General features: G+C 43.0%; 1 protein-coding gene across 2 annotated transcripts in view; it reads right to left on the bottom strand.

Annotated features, from left to right (window-relative positions):
- Positions 1 to 488: 488 nt before the first annotated feature.
- The window catches only part of APBA3 (amyloid beta precursor protein binding family A member 3), a 49,849-nt gene continuing 29,888 nt past the window's right edge, over positions 489 to 20,449 (bottom strand). For both annotated transcript variants that reach the window (XM_077253799.1, XM_077253791.1), the window contains 5 exons: positions 14,970 to 15,134; positions 9,795 to 10,007; positions 2,017 to 2,136; positions 1,798 to 1,938; positions 489 to 1,722 (listed from right to left, as the gene is read on the bottom strand). In XM_077253799.1, coding sequence (XP_077109914.1) covers positions 1,651 to 1,722; positions 1,798 to 1,938; positions 2,017 to 2,136; positions 9,795 to 10,007; positions 14,970 to 15,134 — 711 coding nt within the window. In that variant the 3' untranslated portion in view covers positions 489 to 1,650. The remainder of the gene's footprint in view (positions 1,723 to 1,797; positions 1,939 to 2,016; positions 2,137 to 9,794; positions 10,008 to 14,969; positions 15,135 to 20,449) is intronic.

A 20,449-nucleotide genomic window follows, 5' to 3' on the forward strand; every position in this document is an offset into this window, starting at 1 on the left:
CTGCAATGTGTACACATAGCCTTACATTGCATGCATGATGATGGGTAAAGATTTAACTATAAAATCAAATTGTACGAATCCACAACCTGCCTAGCGTGTAGTCATTGGCAGACGGTCACTGTATAAAAGTGTGAGCCTCTGCATATAGAAATTTAAAAATAACATCAGCGCTGGATCCTGTGCATGCTGAACGACAGCGGCACCCAATGGGCCCAATTTCACCATCATGGAGTTTATTCCCAAAAATCTAAGCATGCTGTTATTTGTACAAGAAAACATTTTTTTTCCAGCTTTTAGAAGTGAAAAAAAAACTGCAGCAACAGTTTATTGCTAAAAAAAAAAAAAAATTTATTGCGAAAAGGGTCAAAAGGGAAGGAAAAATGTCTACGTAGGATGTACATTTTTGAACTGCCCTTTGACTAAAGCATGCACCAAAAATGTTTTAAATCACAATGCATGCACTTATGCGGTCAATGAAAAGAAACAAGGACTATGCAATCATATTTAATAAAAAATAATAAACAATGTATGTAGCCATTTATCTATGTTAGAAATGAGTCCGAAAATATACACAGTGCAGGAAAGGCTTTCCCTGAATATTGGAGCCTGCAATGCTTCAGTTTTGTTATTGCACTTTTCCCATAGACCAGGCTTCCCATTACTCTCCCATCTAAAACCAGTAGGCAGTAAATTCCTAAGTGTCCGGATTACTTCTGACCGTGTTCTCACATTGCAAGCAGCACCAGTGTCACGCAGATCTGAGAGCCACTGACCCCAGTGATTTTTCATATAGCAATAGCCCTACTGAAACAGGCATTGGTGTTGGAGCAGGAGCGGGCAAGAAACGCTCCAGTTTTCACGCAATGTGAGCCTTTGAAGTTAAAGAACTCTTTCCTTAAAACAAACCCTTTAAATATCAAAATGGCTTTATCTGCAGTCGATTTCAAAACCGTCCTGATCTGTAGATTGGCAGTTTTGGATGCAACATGTGAACCCAGCCTTGGTTTTACAAACATTAGAAAACCTATTTAGTGGCCCAAACCAGTTACATCGTATGGTACAGACAAGACAAGCAATCAGATTTGTTACATCCGCTTCTCAGTTTTGTGGACGCTACATCAGTGGACGAACAACTGAAATCCAAATGCCAGCTGTAGAACAACTATTAAGCAGAACCGGGCAGCGTTCCTTTATTCCTAGCCATCTTTACAGGAAGACCGAGCATATCTGTCTTGTCCAATCCAAAATGTAAGCTGCAGCAAATGTCGAACATCGTCACTTGTGTTGTTCTGAAGTTCTTTTAATAATCCATTTAGAAAAAATATATATTTCTTTGGGACACAGCTGAATATACAGGAGCAAAGCTGCCCCTATGCCTCAATCATTCTACTCACAGGAGATTGCCTCTTCATACAGAAGTGCCAGCAAGCATTCAGAGGTTTATTTCAAGGATATTCACTCACAAAAATGAATCAGAAGATATGAAGTAAAAATACTGATACCTGAAAAAAAAAGTCAATTCTACTTGGTAACAATCCATGTAGATGTATAGGCACAACTTGGTTGTGGGAAGCAAAATACCCTTGGCATATGAAGATTGTTTTCCAGCAGGACATGAAACGTCTGTACGAATAAAAATGAGACAATTCTTCAGAGATACACAGGGCTCTCCTGTCCGGTGAGCAGTCTGTAGGTGGAGGCTGGCATGGTCTTGATGTGGACCTGTAAGTAGAGGCATGTTATCAGAACTCAAAGTCAAAAATGGTTTGATCTGATAATGCGCTAGCAGGTTCTTACCTCTCCTGTAGCATCCAACAGTGTCTGGATGATCTTCTCATGAGCTGTGGCCACCACACTTTGGCCATTTATTTCAATGATCCGATGCCCCACTCTGATACCTCCTCGTTCAGCAATGCCTCCACGTACGAGGCTACAGATCTGTAGAGGCACACATGGTTGACATAGATTAACTACTTTCAATGTAGCTCTTATTCTTAAAAGCCACTTGTCACTCACCACTCCATCTTCTACACAGAAGCCTAGCTGGTAGGTCGTGTCAGGCCTCTGGATAATAGCTGTAACAACCGGCGGACAGCGCACAATGCTGAGCACCACCTGGGATTGACTCTTTAGTTCCTGAAAAGTAATGTCAGACAGGGCTTGTTTAGAAAGGCATATTATATGGAGGTGTGCAATATGCTAGAATTCAATGAGAAAAGCTACAGAGGGGAAGAGATGCTGGTGGTCTGACACTTCCTAATTCCTGGATTTACTACCTCGCCTCATAGTTACAGCAATTTCATGCATCGGGAACACTGGTACTGACTGACAGTCGGCTTTGTACTGTACTATTCAAGGCTTGAAAAATAGGGCGGTTCCTCGAAACATCGCTCAGGTGTGGCTCATTGATCCGGTGGCTCTACCGGTTCCTATTTAGAATGAAAATTTCCACTCCTCTATACTGCACCATGTTTGTAATCTATATGGTGTTAATCCAGTATGCAAGTTTGAGTTGTGAATAATGGTAATGGACGTATTTATGTACCTTTTTATAATGATGTCTGCAGATCGAATTTTGCATTATATGGGGGATGAGCTGGTTCACTGTGCTGGGATAGATGGGGAAGAGGGAATCTGTCAGCAGGTTTTTGTTATGAAGCTCTGATGAAAGCAGGAGATAGAGGCTGAACACAATTCAGGGATGTGTCACTTGTCAAAGTGCATGCTGCTGTTTACAAACTGAATGATTTATCAGAAAAATTAACATAGTCCAGCAACTCCCCCACCAGTGATAAGCAGCTCACTATCTATGGACTTTGTATATGGAGACCCTGGTGTGGGGGCAGCTTTCTCAGCTCTGCTTCATTCTGAAGCTTAAAGCTCTGATTGTGTCAGAACTGCTGCACCCAGTAATCTAAGTGATACATGGTTGGATTCGACTTCTCTTTGCCTGCATTACACTGCTCTCAGATGAGTAGTAAAACCTGGTGACATTACTTTTAAATTTGGCAATATACATGTTTACATCTTTAATATGGCCCTTCAAATAGGGTGTGTTTTTATTTTTTGTTAGAGTTTTCTTTTCTGCACATACATTTTGTTGTTATATTGCATCTAAGGAAAAATGTAAAATGTTGTTGGCTTTATACAATTAAAACAATCTGATTCAAAAGAAAATTTAACTGCACACTGAAAAATGTTAATCAATAGGGTTATTAAGATGAAAGTTTTTCAAATGTCCAAGCGTTCCAAGTGAAAAAAATAAAGAAAAATCGCAGCATGCACTAGTTAGTCTCCTCCTTTGGCCACATTAACACATTTCAGTATTTGGTCAATATCTTACATCTGTATCTAACACCCACTCCTGGGTTTGACTTACAAATACTGATGTAAAATGCTTAATGTGTGAATGTAGCTTTAGCGTGAGAGTCACCCATTCAAGTCTTAGGGTGTGCAAACAAAATTAAATAGGATCCTATACGGATCATCTGTGTTGCATATTTTTTTTTATGCAGTGGCTTGCAAAAGTATTCGCCCCCTTGGCATTTTTCGGGTTTTGCTACCACAACAGCCTGGAATCTTCACACTTTTTTTTTTTTTTTTTTGAGCGTTTGAATCAGTTCGTGTAAAGAACATGCCTACATGTGACCATTTGGTTTTCTTTTTACTGTGAAGCAAACAAAGAACAAAATAACTGAAAACTTTAGCATGCATAAATATCCCCTCCATCCCCCTAAAGTCAGTACTTTGAGAGCCTCCTTTTACAGCAATTACACCTGCAAGTCGCTTTGGACAAGTCTTTATGAGCTTTCCACATGTTGCCACTGTAATTTTTGCCAATTCCTCAAGGCAAAACTGCTCCAGCTCCATTCATTTATATGGTTTCCTATTGTGAAAAGCAATCTTCAAGTCTGACCACAGATTGCCAATAGCATTAAGGTCTGGGCTTTGACTAGGCCACTCCTAAACACTTACCGTATATACTCGAGTATAAGCTGAGATTTCGGCTTATACTCGAGTCATTGTCAGCGGGGGAGGGGGAGCGTCGGCTGTGACACACTCACCTGCTCCTGGCGTGGTCCCTGCATCTCCGATGGCTTCCAGGTGCTGACAGCTTCTTCCAGCGTTGAGCGGTCACATGGTACCGCTCATTACAGTAATCAATATGGACACGACTCCACTCCCATAGGGGTGGAGCCGCATATTCATTACTGTAATGAGCAGTACCCGTGACCGCTTAACGCTGGAAGAAGCGGTCAGCGCCCGGAGAAGACCATCAGGGAAGCTGCCACGACCGCGCCGGGAGCAGGCGAGTATAATGGGAGGGTGATCAGCATTGCGCGATATTCACCTGTCCTCGTTCCACCGCCAGGCGCGGTCTTCCGTGTCCTCTGCTGTGACGCTCAGGTCAGAGGGCGCGATGATGTGGTTAGTGCGCGCCCCCTGCCTGAACGTCAGTACAGAGGATGCTGGAGACACAGCGGCGCCCGGCGTTCGAACGAGGACAGGTGAATATTGCAAGTGCCGGGGGCCTGAGCGAAGAGTATGTCATTTTTTTTTTTAATCGCACCAACAGCATATGGGGCAAATATCTCTATGGAGCATCTTATGGGGCCATAATCAGCATTTGTGCAGCATTATATGGGGCAAATATCTCTATGGAGCATCTTATGGGGCCATAATCTGCATTTTTGCAGCATTATATGGGGCAAATATTTCTATGGAGCATCTTATGGGGCCATAATCAGCATTTGCGCAGCAGTATATTGGGCAAATATTTCTATGGAGCATCTTATGGGGCCATAATCAGCATTTGTGCAGCATTATATGGGGCAAATGTGTCTATGGAGCATCTTATGGGGCCACAATCAACTTTTGTGCAGCATTATATGGGGCAAATGTCTCTATTGAGCATCTTATGGGGCCCTTATTAACCTTTATGCAGCACTGTATGGGGCAAATGTGTCTATGGAGCATCTTATGGGGCCATTATTAACCTTTGTGCAGCATTACATAGGGCATATTTTAATATGGAGCATCTTATGGGGCCAATCATGAACTGTATGGATCATTATATGGGGCTCCTGATTCAATTTGGATATTTAACCCCTTCCCGACATGTGACGGTATAGTACGTCACATGTCGGGACCCCCGCTTTGATGTGCGCTCCGGCGGTGAGCGCACATCAAAGCCGGGACATGTCAGCTGTTTTGAACAGCTGACATGTGCCCGCAATAGGCGCGAGCAGAATCGCGATCTGCGCGCGCCTATTAACTAGTTAAATGCCGCTGTCAAACACAGACAGCGGCATTTAACTACCGCATCCGGCCGTGCGGCCGGATATGAGCGCATCGCCGACCCCCGTCACATGATCGGGGGTCGGCGATGCTCCTCCATTGTAACCATAGAGGTCCTTGAGACCTCTATGGTTACTGATTGCCGGTGGCTGTGAGCGCCCCCCTGTGGTCGGCGCTCACAGCACACCTGATTTTCTGCTACATAGCAGCGAACAGCAGATCGCTGCTATGTAGCAGCGCCGATCGGGCTGTGCCTGCTTCTAGCCTCCCATGGAGGCTATAGAAGCATGGCAAAAGTAAAAAAAAAAAGTTTTTAAAAATGTGAAAAAAATAAAAAAAATATAAAAGTTTAAATCACCCCCCTTCGCCCCAATCAAAATAAATCAATTAAAAAAAACCCCAACCTACACATATTTGGTATCGCCGCGTTCAGAATCGCCCGATCTATCAATAAAAAAAAAGCATTAACCTGATCGCTAAATGGCGTAATGAGAAAAAAATTTGAAACTCCATATTTACGTTTTTTTGGTCGCCACGACATTGCATTAAAATGCAATAACGGGCGATCAAAAGAACGTATCTACACCAAAATGCTATCATTAAAAACGCCAGCTAGGCACGCAAAAAATAAGCCCTCACCTGACCCCAGATCACGAAAAATGGAGACGCTACGAGTATCGGAAAATAGCGCAATTTTGTTTTGTTTTTTGCAAAGTTTGGAATTTTTTTTCACCACTTAGGTGAAAAATAACCTAGTCATGTTAGGTGTCTATGAACTCGTAGTGACCTGGAGAATCATAATGGCAGGTCAGTTTTAGCATTTAGTGAACCTAGCAAAATAGGCAAGCAAAAAACAAGTGTGGGATTGCACTTTTTTTGCAATTTCACTGCACTTGGAATTTTTTTCCCATTTTCTAGTACACGACATGCTAAAACCAATGATGTCGTTCAAAAGTACAACTCGTCCCGCAAAAAATAAGCCCTCACATGGCCAAATTGACGGAAAAATAAAAAAGTTATGGCTCTGGGAAGGAGGGGAGCGAAAAACGAAAACGGAAAAAGCTCCGGGGGTGAAGGGGTTAAAAACACAACCTACTGATGTCTAAATTAATTTTACTTTTATTGGTATCTATTTTTATTTTTGAAATTTACCGGTAGCTGATGCATTTCCCACCCTAGGCTTATACTCGAGTCATTACGTTTTTCCAGCTTTTTGTGGCAAAGTTAGGGGGTCTTTGCTTATACTCGGGTCGGGTTATACTCCAGTATATACGGTACATTTTTCCCCGTAAACTTCTCAAGTGTTGCTTTTGCAGTTGGAAGGTGAACCTCCGTTCCAGTCTCAAATCACTGACCGACAAACAGGTTTTGCTCAAGAATATCCCTGTAGTCGCACCGTCCATCTTCCCCTCGACTTGGACCATTTTCCTGCAGAAAAACATCCCCACAGCATGATGCTGCTACTGCCATGTTTCACTGTGGGAATGGTGTTCATGGGTGATGAGCTGTGTTGGTTTGGCGCAAGACAGTGTTTGCCTTGGTGGCCAAAAAGTTAAATTCTGGTCTCATCTGACCACAGTACCATCCTCCATACATTTGGGAGTCTCCCACATGTCTTTTGGCAAACTCAAAACAAGCCTTATAATTTTTGTATACAAGTAAAGACTTTTTCTGCCAACTCTTCCATAATGGCCACCTCTATGGAGTGTACAACTTAGGTCAGGGTAAGACTTGCGAGTGCAATGTGAGAAACTCACGTGAGTCTCTCGCATCAATACCCGGCACTCGGGACTGGAGCGTGCGGCTGCATAGAAATACATGCAGCTGCACACTTCGGTCCTGAGTGCCGGAGGCAGTGCCAGGTATTGACGCAAGTTTCTCACATTGCACTTGCAAGTGTGACCCCGGCTTTACTCTGGTTATACGGACAGATACTTCAGTCTCTGCTTGGGTACTCTGTAGCTCCTTCAGGGTTACCTTTGGTTTCTGTGCTGCCTCTGATTAATGCCATCCTTGCCACGGCTGAGACTTTGGTTTGTTTGTTATGGTAGCATGTTATTTGATGGTGCTGCAGGGATCATCAGAGATTAGAATTTTTTTTATTTTTTAATAACCCATCCATGACTTCTACTTCTCCAAAAAGTTGGGGACAAAGTTGTTGAGATCCCCTTGGTCTTCATGGTGTTGTTTGGTTAATGGTGCCCCTTGCTTAATGGTTTTGCAGCCTCTGTGGCCTTTCAGAAAAGGTGTGTATATACAGACAGACCATGTGACATTTAGTAAAAGGAAGTCCACTTGTGTACTATCTAAGCATGTGAGTTAATTTTTAGTTATTTGATCCAATAAAATTTTTGCCTATATTTTTCTCACTTCACCAACTTAGACTATTTAGTTCTGATGAATTATACACAATTCCGATTTTAAATATTTTTGTAAACAGGTAGTAATGTACCAAAAAATAGGTAAAAAAAAACAAAAGGAAGGGGGGCCAGGGGAAAAATTTTGCAAAACACTGTAGATACATTGCCATTGCAACTGTTGATGTATAAATACGGATGCCACACAGATATAAAACCTAACATACGGATGAAACTCATTAAATATGAATTGAAATATTCTGAATGCAAATTGAACAGTTTGTCATAAGCACATCTGAATTATTCGCAATACATATTCTGTCCCATCTAATAGATTAAGGGCTCATGCTAACACCTGTGCAAACTGATACGTTATCGGACCGAAATGCACGGATTGGCCGCTGGTCTCCCAACCCGAGCAGGACTGCTTGGTGTTTATCTATGAGGCTGTCATGCTGGGGTCGGGTGCGCAGAGGCCAGTCCATGCATTGTGGTCAGAGGTTGGACCAATTTGCACGGAAATCTGCATGAGTCCTTAACCCCTTCACCCCCGGAGCTTTTTCCGTTTTTTCGTTTTTCACTCCCCTCCTTCCCAGAGCCATAACTTTTTTATTTTTCCGTCAATATGGCCATATGTGGGCTTATTTTTTGCGGGACGAGATGTACTTTTGAACGATACCATTGGTTTTGCCATGCCGTGTAACAGAAAATGGTAAAAAAAATCCAAGTGTGATGAAATTGCAAAAAAAGTGCAATCTCACACTTGTTTTTTGTTTGGCTTTTTTGCTAGGTTCACCAAATGCTAAAACTGAGCTGCCATTATGATTCTCCAGGTCATCACGAGTTCATAGACACCTAACATGTCTAGGTTATTTTTTATCTGAGTGGTGAAAAAAAATTCCAAAGTTTGCTTTAAAAAAAAATTGCGCGATTTTCCGATACCCGTAGCGTCTCCAATTTTCATGATCTGGGGTCGGGTGAGAGCTTACTTTTTGCGTGCCGAGCTGGCGTTTTTAATGATACCATTTTGGTGTAGATACATTCTTTTGATCGCCCGTTATTGCATTTTAATGCAATGTCGCGGCGACCAAAAAAAAACGTAATTTTGGCGTTTTGATTTTTTTTCTCGCTACGCCATTTAGCGGTCAGGTTAATCGTTTGTTTTTATTGATCGGGCGATTCTGAACGCGGCGATGCCAAATATGTGTATGTTTAATTTTTTTTTAATTGTTTTATTTTGATTGGGGCGAAAGGGGGGTGATTTGAACTTTTATATATTTTTTATTTTTTTTATATTTTTAAACACTTTTTTTTAAATTTTGGCATGCATCCATAGGAGGCTAGAAGCATGCACTACACGATCGGCTCTGCTACATAGAGGTGAAATACAGATCACCTCTATGTAGCAGAAAGGCAGGTGTACTTTGAGCGCCGACCACAGGGTGGCGCTCAAAGCAATCGGCCATCAACAACCATAGAGGTCTCAAGGAGACCTCTGGTTGTTATGGCAATGCACCGCTGACCCCCGATCATGTGACGGGGGTCAGCAGTGCGAGCACCTCCGGCCGCGCGGCCGGGAGCGCTAGTTAAATGCCGCTGTCAGCGCTTGACGGCGGCATTAACTAGTTAATGGGCGCGGGCGGATCGCGATTCCGCTCGCGCTCATTGCACGCACATGTCAGCTGTACAAGACAGCTGACATGTCGCGGCTTTAAGGTGGGCTCACCGCCGGAGCCCACCTTAAAGCAGGGGATCTGCCAGCTGACGTACTATTCCGTCAGCTGGCAGAAAGGGGTTAATAAAAGAAAATCCCAAACCATCATTAATGAAGCCGGTTTTATTCAGTGTTGCAGATTGTATTCCTCAAATATTTGTAATATGAACCTGATAAATAAAATTCAGATTTGTAATGAAAACTTGCTGATAGGTTTCATGGACACTACCACTTGTGGGGTGGCGCATTGCTAATTGTGCATTTCCGTGCATGCGGTCATCGGATATGAAAAGTCTGATCTGGGATATGTAACACTAGTTTTAGTTTTCATGTGACTCAGTTATACCGCTCTAACATATTCTTGCATCCACCGTATCTTCACCTACAGTTAATGGCAAGGACCTTTTTCTGTAACAGCTTCTTACCCGAATTAATCCCTGACATGTAGAAAAGGGAAGTCCAACTAAACTTGTGCCGTTAAGGCTGGTCAAATGATCCCCAATGCTTAGTTCTCCACTGCGCTCCGCTGGCCCTCCATGCATTAAATTGGCAAGGACTACAGTAGGGAGTAGTGATCCCCACCCTGACTCCACGACAGCCACACCCAACATTTCTCCTCTTTCTTTCTGGATAAAAACCTGTTGATAGAGGAACCAAAAAAACATAAAAGTAGATTTTTCACAAAAATAAAATGGTTGCATGTTGATAATAAAAATGTATAAAGCCATTCTGTTTAATATGGTCTAAAGTTATACACCAGCATAGACAACCAAGGGATCGCTGACTTCAGTCCGATTGCATCTTCTCAAATGCAGCTTTTAAGTGTACATTAGAAATATGCAAGAAATGTCCCAGAAGTCGACAGAAGGCATTATACACTGATATGCATGCGTTACATCTGTCAAGTGCAAAAGGTCTCTTCAGAGCGGACGAGGACTAGAACTCTAGTGCAATCTAATAAGTAGCAATCCTAAAAGTCAATATTGATAACGAGCCTTGTCACATGACAATTTGGAGACACTGTTTCGGGTACTGCCCCTCGTCAGTGCCCAGTGTGAGATCTGGTTTGGCTGGGCGAGGGGATCCAAGGGGTAAAGTTTCTCCTTGCGGAGAGTGACATGTTAAGCCTGACATGTCAAGGTGAGGAGACATATATGCAAAAAAATTGCATATTTCCCAGAGGAGCATTGCAGCTTAAAAGTCTCCTTATCTTGACATGTCAGGTTTGACATGTCACTCTGCAATGAGTACCCCTTGGATCTGTTAAATGTGAACATCTGCTTCTTTTCCCACAATGTACTTTCCAGGTTATCCCCCTGTACCTTCAGATATATTTCCTTTATTTGAAGTCCACACCGTTAGACTCCTCAAACCCTTCTCCCTGCAAATGTCAGTTGTGATCGCCTTCCGGGCTCCTCTCGTTAGTCTCTGGATCACTTTGCCACCTGACTTCCAAACTTTGTCCTGTAACATTTGCACTCATCATGGGGGGTGCTTTAACAACTCCATTGATGATCTGCTCTCCCCATCTGCCACTCATCTTTCTTTAATCTTCTACTTTGGCCTTTCACAGCCTACTAACTCTTGTACACATTAGGACGTGAATAAGCTGGGCCTGGTTTTCTTTCAGCTCTGCTCAGTGCATGACTTTAACTCCCCTCTCCTGCTCTGACCACCAACCTTCATTCCTTCTGTCAAAAACTCTCCATGCTCGACACCCCCACTTATCACACTTACAGAAATCTAAGTGCCATCAATACCCAGCAGCATATGAACAATATACAGTCATCTTTAACTCCTATCTCCCCCTCTCCTGTACAGACTCAGCATTGTCACATTATAAAAATAAATTGCATAGTGCCCTGGATGAAGCAACACTGGCTACATGCAGAATTACCCAACAGACAGCGGCAACCCTGGCACACGCTACAAACATTTTCTCCAGCGGTGCGCAAGATGTGTTGAGCATCTGAAGAAAATCAATTTCAACTGAAGACTTCATCCACTTTAAGTTCATGTTAAAAACGTATAACTCTACTCTCTATCTGGCCAAAACAAGTCTACTTTTACCACCCTCATCATATAACTAGCCAACAATCCAAGAGGACTCTTCGAAATCTCCACTTCCTCCTGAGCCACAAAGTACAGGCCTTACAACCTGCCTCAGTGAACTTATTCCCTCATAACTCCTCCAATCCCTCTCCCCAGCTGTCTCTACCTACCCAAAATATTTAAAATTTCTACCAGTATACATCTTTCCTGCATGTTTTCGTTGAAACACACCATCTTAACCCCTTTACTCTGCTGTTCCTGGATATCTATGCCGCATTTGACCCTGTGGATCAGCAGCTCCTTCTCACTACGCTCCACTTTGCCTGAAGGATACTGCCCTCTCCTGGTTCTCCTCCAACCTTTCTGATGGCTCCTTCACTATCTTTTGCCGGCTCTTACTCCTCTCCCCTTTCTCTTGCTGTCAGACTTCCTCAAGGCACAGTCCTAGGCCCTCTCTTTTCTCTTTCTCTCTCTACACTGCCCGTATTGGCAAAACATAGGCAGATTTGGTTTCCAGTACCATCTCTATGCTGATGACACCCAATTAATTATACACCTCATCTCCTGACATCACCCCTACCCTAATACAAAATTCAAGGGATTGTCTGTCCGTTATCTCTTAACACCAATCTCTCCAAAACCAAACCTCTTGCATTTCCTCCGTCTACTAACCTACCTATACCCAATATTGCAATTACCTTGGGTGGTTTAACCATAACTCCCAAGCAGCACATTCGCGGTCTTGGGCTCATATTTGACACAGAACTTTCCTTTATTCCCTATATCCAATCACTTACTAGCTCATGTTACCTACATCTTAAATTCTCCAGAATCTGGCCTTTTCACACCTTTGAAACTACAAAAACTTACTGTTATTCATTCTTATCTGGATTACTGCAGCTCTTTACTGATCGGTCTCCCTATAACCAAACTTTCTCCTCTCCAATCCGTCCTGAATGCAGCAGCCAGAGTCTTATTTCTGTCCAGCCGCTACAACACTGTCTCCAGCTTGTGCCGGTCATAACACTGGTTGCCCATCTGCTACAAAAAATAAATACAAACTTATCCCTCTCATCCACAAAGCTCTTCAGTTGTGCACCATGCTATGTCTTCTCCCTCATCTCTGTCTATTACCCTACACCTGCCCTCTGTTCTGTAAGGGTATGTGCACACGCTGCGGATTTTGCTGCGGATCCGCAGCGTTTCCGCAGCTGCGGGTCCGCAGTGGTTTCCCATGCGTTTACAGTACAATGTAAACTTATGGGAAATGCAATCCGCAGTGCCCATGCTGCGGAAAAAAAGTGCGGAAACGCAGCGGTTTACATTCCGCAGCATGTCAATTCCTTGTGCGGAATCCGCAGCGGTTTTACACCTGCTCCATAATAGAAAACCGCAGAAGTAAAACCGCAGTGGAATCTGGACAAAAACAGCGGTAAATCCGCAATAAATCTGCAGGAAAAACAAGCAGTTTTTGCCCTGCGGATTTATCAAATCCGCTGTGGAAAAATCCGCAGATGATCATTCTACGTGTGCACATATCCTAACTGATATAAGACTAACATCCTCCAGAATCCCAACCTCCATCTCCAAGAATTCTCTAGTGCTGTGCCAATGTTCTGGAATGCACTACCCAATCGATCCAACTAATATCTAGCCCACATATCTTTAAAAGTGTGCTTTAAAATCAAATCTCTTTAGGCAGGCCTATCACCACAACTCACTAACCTAACTCTCCTCTGTTCTCTCCTTCTAAGAGTTAATCAATCTGCTCTCTCATATTAATCAGTCTCCACGCCCTCCATTCACCCAACAGCACACAGAAACTGCAGTTTGATACTAGCTGATGACCAGATCATGCAGCTTTATATGAAAATCCTTAAGTATAATGATGGCTAGACCATACATAATCACGTTGTGCCTATTGTGCCCCCATACAAGGATTTCTGTGCATGACACTCACTTTCTATAATGGGTAAATCAAGATTTTATCTTTTTTTCAATTTGTTTTCATTTCTTTCATCATTTGCATGTCATTAACATGTCTATTGATTCTGTAATTTCCATAAATCCCAACTTCATTCCTTATGTTGCAATTTTAATATTGAGGAGTGTACTGTATATTACATTAGGTCAGTAAAGCAATTTGTTGTGTTTGAACCTGTATAAAGTGGCCCTAAGGCTACTTTCACACTAGCGTTAACTGCATTCCGTCACAATGCGTCGTTTTGCCGAAAAAACGCATCCTGCAAAAGTGTTTGCAGGATGCGTTTTTTCACCATTGATTAACATTAAGCGACACATTGTGACGGATTGCCACACGTCGCACCCGTCGTGCGACGGATGCGTCGTGCAGTGGCGGACCGTCGGGAGCAAAAAACGCTACATGTAACGTTTTTTGTTCACGACGGTCCGCTTTTTCCGACCGCGCATGCGCGGCCGGAACTCCGCCCCCACCTCCCCGAACTTCCCCGCACCTCACAATGGGGCAGCGGATGCGCTGGAAAAATGCATCCGCTGCCCCCGTTGTGCAGCGGAGACAACGCTAGTGTGAAAGTAGCCTAAGTTAAACGACTGGGCCCCAATGGTTACTCAGATGTGAAACTTTGGTATTCTTTGCATCAATTTTGAATGTAACATCTGAAAGGTACAGGAAAGATCACTTCATTGTTTTGTATGTACTATTCAGATTACACAGTTGTTTCTGCAAACATATAAAGTTTCCACAGCGGCTAAGTGGAAAGCACAGCATCTCTGGGTTCTGGGCTCAAATCTCACCAAGGACAATGTCTGCAAGGACTTTGTATGTTCTCCCTGTGTTTGTGCGCATTTCCTCTAACATACTAGTAGGAAATTTATATTGTAAGCACTGTGGAATATGATGGCGCTATATCAGCAAGCATAATAAGCAATAGGTGAAAATGGCGTGAAAATGCCAAAAGCAAAATTTGCACCAAAATGTTGTGACTAACTTCTGGCATAAAAGGCTTGATGAATAGAGCCCAAAGACTGCTGTGACCCACCACAGATATGAAATGTAACTTTTGACAGGCACCACTGACCCAAAGAAAGTGGAGTCTTTGCATAAACGTGATGTGTCCATAAAAGTGCACAAACGTATGGAATGGTTATAATTGTATTTCAGTAACCACAGAAATATCTGACTACAAGATCTAACAACAATGAAAAAGCAAACTGTAAACCAAAATTTGTCAGTGTCAACATTTTTTGGTCAAGACTTTTTTTTTTTTTAGTTCCAAGGTTTTATCTAAACACAGTCAAGCTAATGTCATCCATGGAAAGGAATACATCCATTTAGTTATATCAATTTAATTGCAACGACATCTAGTAATTATAGCATTAGTCCCTTCTTCAGCTAGACGTAGGACAAGGAGAAGCCAACTACATCTCATCACAGGATTTGGACAAGTGTCTACTAAATAAAGGTGGATTTTATGCCATAGTATTGTCCACTGTTGATTTGTCCCTGTGGAATTCACCTTTTGATTGGATTTGACAGTCTTACACAAGCCTGAAAGAACAATTCTTACCTCCCTGAGGTTTTCTTTCTTGGTGAAGTGGGCAAGATCTGCATTGTATAGTTGTTCTGTTACACGTGTATTCTCTTGTAGTTCAGGTTCCACACCTTCAGAGAGGAGGAAGTTCTGGTATGCCAAGCCGAAAGCCTGACCAATTGCCTGGGCAATCAGCGGAGCCTAAAGAGAGAAAAAGATTTGTCAAAAGTGATTTCATTGTATCTAGTAGCTAAATTCAATCACATTGACTTTTTGGTTGCAAAAAAAAATACAGTTCTCAGCTGCTGGATGGTAGACCTACAAACCACCCAATGAGCAGTACCATGGTACAACCAAAGCAAAAAAAATGCCATAGATCAGACCTGGGCAAAGTGTGGCCTGCGAACCGAGACAGCCATGGGGCTAGAAACCAGAGGCCCACGGTCCGCACTGTGCCCTCCCTCCACACCTGCCTGCTCGCTGTCTCCATCTGCTCTGACTTCATTGGTGACTTTATTGGTAAATGAATATTCCCTGCATTCCACTCCCATGGGCGTGGAAGTCGGTGAATATTCATTTCTCTTAAGTAACTGGCACATGTGACCATCGGCAGCTGCAGGAAGCCAGCTGCTAAATAGCAATAAATACGTACTGCCCTCTGCGCACATAGTCCCGGCGTGGAGAGCAGTGAGTATTCCGGCAGCCGTCCTTTGGCTTGTAAGCAGCGCGTGACATCCCGGTCATGCGCTGCTTACAAGCATAAAGCAGCTGCTGGCACTGGAACAAGATGCTGCGAGGGATCGCAGAAAGGTAAGTAATGTTTTTTGTTTTTTAAATGTTTTTCTGAGGTGCCATGTATACCAGAATAAGGATGGGGCCATGCATACCAGGACTGAGATGGGGGCCATGCCTACCAGGATTGGGATGAGGGGGGCTATGCCTACCAGGATAGGGATGATGGGGCTATGCCTACCAGGATAAGGATGAGGGGGCCCATGCACAACAGGATGGGTATGAGGGTGCAATGCATGACAGGATGGGATGAGAGGGCCATGCAGACCAGAATGGGGATGAGGGGGGCCATGCATACCAAGATAGGGGATATCTTGGTACAGAATTGACTACATTTATTTATTTTTTTAAATTAACCCCTTCCCGACCTGTGACGCCACGTAGGCGTCATGAAAGTCGTTGCCAATCCGACCTGTGACGCCTATGTGGCGTCATGGAGGGATCGCGTCCCTGCAGATCGGGTGAAAGGGTTAACTCCAATTTCACCCGATCTGCAGGGACAGGGGGAGTGGTACTTCAGCCCAGGGGGGGGGGTGGCTTCACCCCCCAGTGGCTACGATCGCTCTGATTGGCTGTTGAAAGTGAAACAGCCAATCAGAGCGATTTGTAATATTTCACCTATGAAAATGGTGAAATATTACAATCCAGCCATGGCCGATGCTGCAATATCCTGTCCTCCTGTCCGCTCCCCCGTGCTCCGATCCCACCCCCCCGTGCTCTGATCCCCCCCCCTTGCTCCGATCCCCCCCTCATACTTACCGAGCCTCCCGGTGTCCGTCCCTCTGTTCCATGGGTGCCGCCATCTTCCAAAATGGCAGGCGCATGCGCAGTGCGCCCGCCGAATCTGCCGGCCGGCAGATTCGTTCCATGTACATTTTGATCACTGTGATAAAACCTATCACAGTGATCAAAATAAAGAAAATAGTAAATGAACCCCCCCACCCCTTTATCACCCCTATAGGTAGGGACAATAATAAAATAAAGAAAATATATTTACTTTTATTTTTCCACTAGGGTTAGGGTTAGAACTAGGGTTAGAACAAGGGTTAGGGCTAGGCTTAGGGCTAGGGTTAGAATTAGGGTTAGGGAAATGCTATGTGCACACGTATTCTGGTCCTCTGTGGATTTTTCTGCAGTGCAAAACCGCTGCGGATTTACCGCGGTTTTTCTGCGGATTTCACTGCGGTTTTACAACTGCGGTTTTCTATAGGAGCAGCTGTAAAACCGCTGCGGAATCCGCAGAAAGAAGTGACATGCTGTGAAATGTAGAAATAGATGAACAGCGCTCCAACCGGGTGTAATAGTATCAAAAGCAGTTTATTTCGCCATGAAGCAGCAACGTTTCGACCAAAATCTGGTCTTTTTCAAGCATGCTTGAAAAAGACCAGATTTTGGTCGAAACGTTGCTGCTTTTGATACTATTGATATTGATGCTTTTGATACTATTACACCCGGTTGGAGCGCTGTTCATCTATTTCTGCACTATTTGGAGGATCCAGGACGGTTCCCTGGACATGGAACGGGCGCCCCTTTGAGTGAGTGCTTTCAGCCCCTTTCTTTTTTCTACTACATGCTGTGAAATGTAAACCGCTGCGTTTCCGCGGTTTTTTCCGCAGCATGTGCACAGCGTTTTTTGTTTCCCATAGGTTTACATTGAACTGTAAACTCATGGGAAACTGCTGCAGACCCTCAGCTGCGGAAACGCTGCGGATCCGCAGCTTTTTTCGCAGCGTGTACACATACCCTTAGAATTAGGCTATGTGCACACGGTGCGGATTTGGCTGCGGATCCGCAGCGGATTGGCCGCTGCGGATTCGTAGCAGTTTTCCATCAGGTTTACAGAACCATGTAGAAATCTATCCCTGCTGGGATTTCTGCATACTCTCTTTACTACATGTCATTGTAAGCGTTATATGAATAAGAACCCGGTGGGGTTCGAAACGTCAAAATTTATGTATACGCTTTCTACTGCATACATTTGCACTGCTGTCTTTGATGTGTATATACACTAATAAATTGTTATATGATTATTTGCAATATATTCCATCCGTGAGTGCGGTGTATTTCCAAAAGCAACATGGCGCCACCATTGATACCAGCCAATCTTGCGTTCAAAAAGTCAAATGGTGCTCCCTCGCTTCCGAGCCCCGACCTGCGCCCAAACAGTGGTTTACCCCCACATATGGGGTACCAGTATACTCAGGACAAACTGGGCAATAACTATTGGGGTCCAATTTCTCCTGTTACCCTTGCGAAAATAAAAAATTGCTTGCTAAAACATCATTTTTGAGGAAAGAAAAATATTTTTTTATTTTCACGGCTCCGCGTTGTAAACTTCTGTGAAGCACTTGGGGGTTCAAAGTGCTCACCACATATCTAGATAAGTTCCTTGGGGGGTCTAGTTGCCAAAATGGGGTCACTTGTGGGGGGTTTCCACTGTTTAGGCACATCAGGGGCTCTGCAAATGCAACGTGACGCCCGCAGACCATTCCATCAAAGTCTGCATTTCAAAACGTCACCACTTCCCTTCCGAGCCCTGACGTGTGCCCAAACAGTGGTTTACCCCCACATATGGGGTACCAGCATACTCAGGACAAACTGGGCAACAACTTTTGGGAAGAAAAATGATTTCTTATTTTCACGGCTCTGCGTTATAAACTTCCGTGAAGCACTTGGGGGTTTAAAGTGGTCACTGCACCTCTAGATTAGTTCCACGGGAGGTCTAGTTGCCAAAATGGGGTCACATGTGGGGGAGCTCCAATGTTTAGGCACACAGGGGCTCTCCAAATGCGACATGGTGTCCGCTAACGATTGTAGCTAATTTTTCATTCAAAAGTCAAATGGCGCGCCTTCCCTTCCGAGCCCTGCCGTGTGCACAAACAGTGGTTTACCCCCACATATGGGGTATTGGCGTACTCAAGACAAATTGTACAATAACTTTTGGGGTCCAGTTTCTCTTTTTACCCTTGGGAAAATAAAAAAATTGTTGCTAAAAGATCATTTTTGTGACTAAAAAGTTAAATGTTCATTTTTTTCCTTCCACGTTGCTTCTGCTGCTGTGAAGCACCTGAAGGGTTAATAAACTTCTTGAATGTAGTTTTGAGCACCTTGTGGGGTGCAGTTTTTAGAATGATGTCACTTTTGGGTATTTTCAGCTATATAGGCCCCTCAAACTGACTTCAAATGTGAGGTGGTCCCTAAAAAAAATGGTTTTGTAAATTTTGTTGTAAAAATGAGAAATCGCTGGTCAAATTTTAACCCTTATAACTTCTTAGCAAAAAAAAAATTTGTTTCCAAAATTGTGCTGATGTAAAGTAGACATGTGGGTAATGTTATTTATTAACTGTTTTGTGTCACATAACTCTCTCGTTTAACAGAATAAAAATTCAAAATTTGAAAATTGCGAAATTTTCAAAATTTTAGCCAAATTTCCATTTTTTTCACAAATAAACTGAAAAATTATTGACCTAAATTTACCACTAACGTGAAGCCCAATATGTCACGAAAAAACAATCTCAGAACAGCTAGGATCCGTTGAAGTGTTCCTGAGTTATTACCTCATAAAGGGACACTGGTCAGAATTGCAAAAAACGGCCAGGTCATTAAGGTCAAAATAGGCTGGGTCATGAAGGGGTTAAGATGGATAGGCAAAAGGTAAGATCCTGTATGGATCAGTGCATGGGAGGTATACATCATTACCCTTCAGATTTATATAATTGTCTAAGATGGTGTTCCCTTAGTAAACAGGTAGATATATACTTGAATATATGGCATAATACACCTCTATAGTGAATAAACACAGATAGAAGATCATGGTGTATTCATGTATTCTTACTGTATCTCCAGTAGAAGAATCCCATGGGAGAGAGAAAAAAACAAAAAAACAAAAAACAAATTATATATATTATAGTCGTGGTAATATATTGACAATAGACCAGTACACCCTTTAAAGATATCCACATGTAACGAAAAACTACACAAAACCAAACCCAGTATTAGAGCATAGAGCACTGTAAGTAAAACTTTAAACTACTATATGTAATCTCTCAAACGAGACATATTGACACCCAAGCAATGTTTGTAGTGCAGACCATAGGCTTATTACTGATCTTTAGGTGATCCTGCTTAACAATGGCTTGTTATTCTCAAGCTCTGTACAGGTCCTTCTCAAAAAATTAGCATATAGTGTTAAATTTCATTATTTACCATAATGTAATGATTACAATTAAACTTTCATATATTATAGATTCATTATCCACCAACTGAAATTTGTCAGGTCTTTTATTGTTTTAATACTGATGATTTTGGCATACAACTCCTGATAAAACCTGTCTCAATAAATTAGCATATCAAGAAAAGGTTCTCTAAACGACCTATTACCCTAATCTTCTGAATCAACTAATTAACTCTAAACACATGCAAAAGATACCTGAGGCTTTTAAAAACTCCCTGCCTGGTTTATTACTCAAAACCCCCATCATGGGTAAGACTAGCGACCTGACAGATGTCAAGAAGGCCATCATTGACACCCTCAAGCAAGAGGGTAAGACCCAAAAAGAAATTTCTCAACAAATAGGCTGTTCCCAGAGTGCTGTATCAAGGCACCTCAATGGCAAGTCTGTTGGAAGGCAAAAATGTGGCAGAAAACGCTGTACAACGAGAAGAGGTGACCAGACCCTGAGGAAGATTGTGGAGAAGGACCGATTCCAGACCTTGGGGAACCT

This window comes from Ranitomeya variabilis, chromosome 1 (genome assembly GCF_051348905.1).
Source record: "Ranitomeya variabilis isolate aRanVar5 chromosome 1, aRanVar5.hap1, whole genome shotgun sequence".
Taxonomy (NCBI): Eukaryota; Metazoa; Chordata; class Amphibia; order Anura; family Dendrobatidae; genus Ranitomeya; species Ranitomeya variabilis.